The sequence below is a fragment of the Salvia hispanica genome, chromosome 5 (assembly GCF_023119035.1).
Source record: "Salvia hispanica cultivar TCC Black 2014 chromosome 5, UniMelb_Shisp_WGS_1.0, whole genome shotgun sequence".
Taxonomy (NCBI): Eukaryota; Viridiplantae; Streptophyta; class Magnoliopsida; order Lamiales; family Lamiaceae; genus Salvia; species Salvia hispanica.
The window spans coordinates 19,128,847-19,136,018 of record NC_062969.1 but is presented as its reverse complement, the minus strand read 5'-3'; the positions used below and the strand labels follow the sequence as shown (position 1 = coordinate 19,136,018).

Here is a 7,172-nt window from a genome sequence, read left to right as displayed (position 1 = left end):
TTTCTCGCCACACATCGCAATCAATTTCACTCCTTTTCCCGCTCAACAAAAAAAAATTCCGAGTTTCCAATGCTACGATTCGAAGCGTCGGTTCCTTTTCAACAGTTCCGAAGCCGTAATATGTCCGTGCGAGCAGAGGTGGCCGTGGCCGTGGCTGCGCCGGACCGGCGGAGCCTCTACGAGGTCCTCCGCGTGAAGAGGAACGCGTCGCAGGTGGAGATCAAGACGGCGTACCGCACGCTCGCCAAGCTCCACCATCCCGACGCGAGGGCGCGATTCATGAATTCCTCGATCGCGGACTGCGGAGACTTCATCGAGATCCACAACGCCTATGCCACGCTGTCGGATCCCAATGCGAGAGCGGAGTACGATCTGAATTTGACTGTTGATTCGCGTGCCCCCGGCGTGTCTGGTTGCCGGAGATTTGACCAGACGCGTCGATGGGAGACGGATCAATGCTGGTAATCGCTTAACGAGTGTGACATAAATTCTTCGCGATCCTTTTGATTTTTCCGATTTTAGAAGGGGGAAATTGTAGGTATATTCTTTTCTTCTTTTTTTTAGCTTCGTTGTTTGGGATTCTTAACAATGACATTCAGAGAATTATAACTGAGAATTTGTTGTGATTGAAGCAGAATTTCATGCTATTTGTTCTTCCTTTCTAAGGGGGGGCATAAATGTGACGTGGAAATAAATATGAAGGCGGGCTTAAATTAGTACAATAATTTTTATAGTACGGAGTAGTAAAATGTAATTAAAGGTTATATTTTAATTATTTATACTATTTAATCAACCCACCCGATCAGTTAGATTCCGAATCAGCACTACTAAGGTTGAGAACTCCCTTGGACACCCCAGTGTTCACATTACATAAAGTCAAAAGATATATAGTGGAGTAGTAAATTGTTGGAAACACTATAAAAATTGGATATTGGTATCCACAATAATAAATTGTCAAATTCTGAATTTTGACAATTTTCTCATTTTTGCTATTACCAAATATATTTTCTATTTGTAATATGCTACTCCATCCGTCCCATAAAATATGTCTCACTTTCCTTTTTAGTTTGTCTCACTAAAGATGTCACATTTCTATTTTTTTGCAAAATTTCTCTGTCACATTAATATAAATATTATATTTTCTTTCTTCACTTAACACACAAAACAAAACCTCCTAAAATCTCGTGTCGTCCCACAAGTGTGACACTTTTGTGGGATGGAGGGAGTACTACATTCGTCCCACACAAAAAGTTATATTTTGCTATTTCAGTCCGTCCCACCATAAAAGTTACATCTCACTTTTAACATACTCCCTCCGTCCCATAAAAAATATGCGCACTTTCCATTTTCGTTCGTCCCACAAAAATATGTGCATTCCACGTTCCATTTTAGAAATATCCCTTTAGAGCATCCCCAATGGTTGAAAATTCGTCCGGACAATCCCTCGTCCGGCCACTGCAGGCCGCCGGATGAGCGTGTTGAAGATCGCCACACCTGAACTTCCGGGTGCGGACGACGCGTTGACCGACTCTTGTCCGGCGCCTCGTTCGTCCATTGTAGGCCCACAGACGAGCGCGGACGACCGACGAGCGATGCGTTTTTCCTTTTTTCTTGGTTTTTTTTTTTTAATTTTTCATTCTATAAATATATTTCATTTTTCACTCATTTCTCACATAACATATCTTTCTTCATCTCAATCTCACCACTCATTGTTCCAAAATGAATCCCTGCAAGAACCCAAATCGGACTATGGAGCGGATAATATTTACTTTAGCGGACTAGGTTCTCGCTAGTATTTGTGCACAACAAAAGCAGGTCCCAAGGTTCATCCGACGTATATCCGCTGAGAGCATGACGTAGCTCATTGTATGTTCAAAGACTACATCGCTGATGAACCACGATGGGGACCGACGGTTTTTCGTCGGCAGTTTAGGATACGACGAGAACTGTGTCTCTACATTGTTCACACGCATGCGACTCGTACTTCCAAATGCGGCCGGCAAACCCAGGCTATCCCCGCTTACGAAGTGCATGATTGCGCTTCGTCAGTTGGCCTGTGACACCATGGCAGACATGTTTAACGAATATCTTCACGTCGGGGATTCAACTGGGCAGGAGTGCCTGGTGAAATTTTGTGAGGGCGTGGTGGAGGCCTTCAGCACCACCTATTTGCCCAAGCCGAATGCCACCGTTTGTCAGTTCCTGTTGGACATGCAAGAGAGGGTGCACGACTTTCCTAAAATCTTGGGGAGTATAGATTATATGTACTAGGAATGGAAGAATTGTCTGACAACGTTGAAAGGTCAATTCACTAGTGGGTATAAGGGTACCTACCCGACGATGACCCTTGAAGCCATCATTGACTATCATCTTTAGATCTGACATGCTCACTTCGGAGTAGCTGGGTCAAACAACGACATCAACATGTTGAACACGTCGACTCTTTTCACCAAGCAACGCAAGGGCAATTGTAATAATAAAATTTAGTTAAACTTGTAATATTTTCATAATTTGGAAATGAAATAATAAATTAAAATTTTTATTAGATGTATATTTTCTACTCTTTACATTACTAATTAACCAACAATTTCCAAAAATATCGGGTCAACCAAGATATATGTCATCATAATTGAGTCATCATAATTGGGACGGATGAGTAATTTTTTTTTTCACTACTTTTACCTTACTAATTATTCTCTTTTACTGCTTGTATATTAACTCATATATGTTTCAAATGTTTTTATTGTCAAGGACATCCGAATACCGTTGATAAATTGATAAACTATAAAAATTAGTCCACGTAATGTAGATTTGACTTTGTTGTAAGTCGAAGAGAAAGTAGCGGCAATTTGTCCGATTGACCAGAGGTTGATCCTGATTCCTAACAAACGAAAATCCGATCCGAAGATGAGGGGAGCAACTGCAAGAGATGAAGAGCCAATCCCATTATTGCAATTAGGAGTTGCATCGCCTCCGCCTATGGCTGTGGATGACTTGTTCAACTCCGACCAATCAGATAAAAGAACTGGTTTTCCCCTTTCTCTCTTGTCTCCTCTCCTCCGCATTTCCATTTATTTATAATTAATTGTTTGTTTTGAAAGGGAATACATGGACGGCGTCGGCGCATATCATTACCGGTGTGATCGGCTCCGGGGTGCTGTCGCTCGCTTGGAGCATGGCGCAGTTGGGCTGGATTTGGGGCCCTCTTTTGATGCTTCTCTTCGCCGCTGTTACCTTGTTCTCTTCCTTCCTCATCTCCAACTGCTACCGATCTCCCGATCCTGACTACGGCCCTTCCAGAAATACATCTTACATTGCTGCTGTTCAATCTAATTTGGGTGGGTGACTAATTTTTTAAATCTGGTGCTTGTTTGGTGAATTTCTTACTTACAATTTGTGCCTCTAATCAAGATGAAGAATGGAACTAGTTATTTATTTGATTGAAGATCCGGTGCTATTATGCAAATTAATGAACAATTGATAAAGTAAGCGTCGTTAAAGTAGTGTTAGGGATAGTGGGACCTACATTAATGAGTTGTGATGGTGGGTTAGAGTGGTATAAGTTGTAAATAAATTGATGTATATGAGCAATGAGTTGAGACTACTTTCCATAAATGGAAATGCTCATACAGATGAACATTTGTGCATTGCAGGGAAGAAGAATGCTTGGATCTGTGGAGTGCTTATACAGATGAATCTGTACGGAACAGGAGTTGCGTATACGATTACAACAGCTCTCTGCCTGAGGTCTTCTTCTCACCCTCACCAGTTAAATTTGCATTTGGCTTCATTAGGGAATACTCCCTCCATCCCAAGGAATATTATGTAGTTTTATTTTGTGTGTTAGGTAAAGTAGAGATAGAGGGGTTTCTATTTCTAATAATGGGTCATTTTGGGTGGGTCAAACTACAAAAGAAAGTGAGTCATCTTCGATAGGAGGAGGGAGTAGTATTTATCTTTTAATGAATTACCACATGATTGCAGTATGATTTATATGTTCATCTGCATCCTATTTTAAAATTTGAAACTGGAAAAGCTGTTAATGTTGAACATCTACTTATGGTAAATCATACATGCTATTCAACCCATATATATAGAGGTACTCTGAATCTCCCCATTAATGATATACAGAGCAATAGAGAGATCAAATTGTGACAAGGGGAATGGATCTGATGCTCCTTGTGATTCAGGAAATGGATGGTACATGCTGTTGTTTGGACTAGTTCAAATCTTCATGTCACAGATTCCTGATTTCCATAGTATGGAGTGGGTTTCCATAGCTGCTGCAATCATGTCTTTTGCCTATTCCTCAATCGCGTTAGGGCTCGGGGCAGCGAAGGTTGTAGGTACGACTACTCGTTCATAAGACAATTATTGCACGCCACGGAAAATATAATGCATTGTTCTTCGTATGTATGCCAGGAAATAGAGCGATCCAGGGCAGCGTTGTTGGAGTTTCAACTTCCACTACGATGCAGAAAGTATGGCGAGTTTCTCAAGCAGTCGGTGATGTCGCCTTTGCCTATCCATACACCATGATCGTACTCGAAATTCAGGTACCTATCTACATTCCAGTTAAGAAACAAATTTGTTATTTGGTGACACTGAAAACATGCAAATGAATGTCAAGGACACTCTAAAATCCCCTCCATCAGAGAGGAAGACGATGAAGAAGGCGTCGGCTTTTTCAATCTGCATCACCACATTCTTCTACCTAAGCTGTGGAGGCTTTGGCTATGCAGCCTTTGGAGACCAGACACCCGGTGATCTCCTGACGGGATTCGGGGACTTTGGGCCCCGCTGGCTCATTGACTTCGCCAACGCCTGCGTCGTTCTCCACTTGATCGGAGGGTACCAGGTGTACTCTCAACCATTGTTTGCAATGGTGGATAAGTGGATGGCGGATCAGTTTCCGAGAAGCTCATTCGTCGCAACAAACCACGTTGTGAAGGTGCCATCGTTGCCGCCCTTGAGCTTAAATGTGCAGAGGCTGGTTTTCAGGACGGCATACGTTGCATCGACGACGGGAGTAGCGATGACCTTCCCGTACTTCAACCAGGTTTTGGGAATGTTAGGAACGATAAACTTTTGGCCCTTGTCGATATATTTTCCGGTGGAAATGTGGCTTAGGCAGAATAAGGTTAGTCCATGGTCCAAAATGTGGACCATTTTCCGGAGCTTTAGTGTAGTTTGCTTTTTCGTAAATTTGTATATTTTTGCTGGATCCATTCAAGGAATCTTGGCTGCTCGGTTCAGCTAGCAACTCTGTTTGCATTTGCTTATAATTGCAACTTAACTCATATAGAAGTAAAGATTAGTACACATAACTATTCATTTTTGTTGTCAACTCTATGCTATGATTCAATTTTTCTGCCGTTGCTGCTAGACTCAAGTCAAGAGGCAAGCGTTTGCAGTGACTTGAATGTTTTTAGTTTCCACGTCACTTGTAAATTCGTGTTCAAATCCAAAAAAAAAAAAAATGACTACCTAGCGGGTCGTTGAATTCGCAAGTGATCAAGTTAGCGGATGGCTGGAAAATTCACCTATATTCAGAAGATAGGCTCGGACTCTGCAAACTCACCAGGTTGTGGAAAGCCCGACCAAACCCTAGACATCCCAGTGGATACTTGTGTTATCAGGCTAGCTCAGCAGGGCCGCTGCACGAGAACATTTTTTCCGAAAAGAATTATTATTCGGCTAAAAGCCCAACCAATACATCATCTCAAGTATAAAGAAGACCTACAAGAGATAAGGGAGCTTGAATGAGACTACGCTCAAGAGAGGATTGAAGCTTTCATGTACCGAAGAACATGTCCACCATGGTGCTTACATTTGTTGCATCCATCTTGTAACCACCATGAGTGGCCTAGTTTTTTCAGATTACGACTATTTGTAGTAGGGTTTTACTAGAAAGTGTTTTTCATTAATTGAGTGATTGAATTTTTCTTTCAATATCGATGCATTTTTAGGGGTGATATAATTCTCTCAACAAGTGATCAGTTGCCCTCTTTTGCTTTTATCCTAATTCTTTGAAGGTAATATTCCCAACGTTCCATAATAGTAGAATCATTTTACTATTTTAGTACATTCCACAGTAGTGGAGGCATTTCTCTTTTTTAGAGTTTTCATTATACTGCATATTGAATTATAAATATTGGGGCTTAAACAACCAATTTACTCCATCGGCTCTCTTATCTTCATCGTCATGGTCTTTGCCAGTGCAAGGGCTCGTACCTACAAAGCTATCTGCTGCAAATGCATACTCCATCTAAATTGACTTATTTTTTTCAACGCTCAAAATGGGCACAAATCTGTTAATGTGGAAAGACAATTCCACTAGCTAAACTTTATTTTAAATAACATGCATCATAATTTAAATACAAATAACCTCTAGGGCCATTTTATTTTGCTATTGCTGTTTTGAAATCGAGCAACATGTCAAGTTGGAGAAAAGTGTATCATCAGTGAGGACCTACATAATGATATTTATCAGTTAGAAACCATTTTTCATGCAAATGTAGCATCAAAGGAGATACTTCCTCCGTCCCATTAAATGATTTTGTAATAACAAGTTGGTCTTCAGTATCATTGTATTCCTTCGTCCCAACGTAGATGTCACATTTGTGTGATGGCACGATATTTTAGAAGACACTCTTATTTTGTATGTTAAGCAGAGAGAGAAAATAGTTTTAATAGAGTAAAGGTCAATTTTGATCCTAAACAAATGACTAAAATACTAATTTGGTCCAAAACATTCCTTTTTGAAAAACAGGTCCATAACAAATGAAATTCTTGTCGGAGTGGTCCTTTTTTGATGATTCTGTAAAAAACTAACGGTCTTACCACTGTGCAATTAGCGTTGATCGTTAGTTTTTTGACGGAACCGTAAATAAAAGGACTACTTTGGCGACATTTTCATTTGTTATGGACATGTTTTTCAAAAAGTGAATATTTTGGGTCAAATTCGTATTTTCGTCGTATGTTTAGGACCAAAATTGACTTTTACTATTTTTTATATATTACTATGAGAGATAGTAATTTATTTCAGAAAAAAAATTCTTTTATAGGATAAAGTAAAAAGAAGTGACAGCTCATTGAAGAGCTCACTTTTTTGGTGCTAATGATGGTTAGTGAAAGCGTGTTCTTAAAAATACTGAAGAAAACCTTCGGTC

General features: G+C 40.4%; 2 protein-coding genes across 2 annotated transcripts; both read left to right on the top strand.

The window, feature by feature from the left end:
- Window positions 1–716, top strand: LOC125190862 (chaperone protein dnaJ 11, chloroplastic-like). Its single transcript, XM_048088274.1, has one exon. It carries the CDS (start codon window positions 70–72, stop codon window positions 463–465), a length of 396 nt encoding a protein of 131 aa, XP_047944231.1. The 5' UTR covers window positions 1–69; the 3' UTR covers window positions 466–716.
- A 2,089-nt stretch (window positions 717–2,805) lies between these two features.
- On the top strand, window positions 2,806–5,347 carry LOC125187230 (probable amino acid permease 7). Its single transcript, XM_048083780.1, has 6 exons — window positions 2,806–3,028; window positions 3,102–3,338; window positions 3,654–3,747; window positions 4,132–4,346; window positions 4,423–4,556; window positions 4,631–5,347. The coding sequence occupies exons 1-6, from the start codon at window positions 2,908–2,910 to the stop codon at window positions 5,258–5,260; spliced, it is 1,431 nt and encodes a 476-aa protein (XP_047939737.1). The 5' UTR covers window positions 2,806–2,907; the 3' UTR covers window positions 5,261–5,347.
- The last annotated feature ends 1,825 nt before the right edge of the window (window positions 5,348–7,172 follow it).

What these genes read in the sequence shown, in the direction of transcription:
- LOC125187230 (XM_048083780.1), top strand. Translation starts at nt 2,908, where the DNA reads ATGAGGGGAGCAACTGCAAGAGATGAAGAGCCAATCCCATTATTGCAA. An exon ending in TGCTGTTCAATCTAATTTGG is followed by an intron (nt 3,339 to 3,653) that starts GTGGGTGACTAA and finishes TGTGCATTGCAG; the next exon opens with GGAAGAAGAATGCTTGGATC. An exon ending in CGGGGCAGCGAAGGTTGTAG is followed by an intron (nt 4,347 to 4,422) that starts GTACGACTACTC and finishes TATGTATGCCAG; the next exon opens with GAAATAGAGCGATCCAGGGC.
- LOC125190862 (XM_048088274.1), top strand. Translation starts at nt 70, where the DNA reads ATGCTACGATTCGAAGCGTCGGTTCCTTTTCAACAGTTCCGAAGCCGT.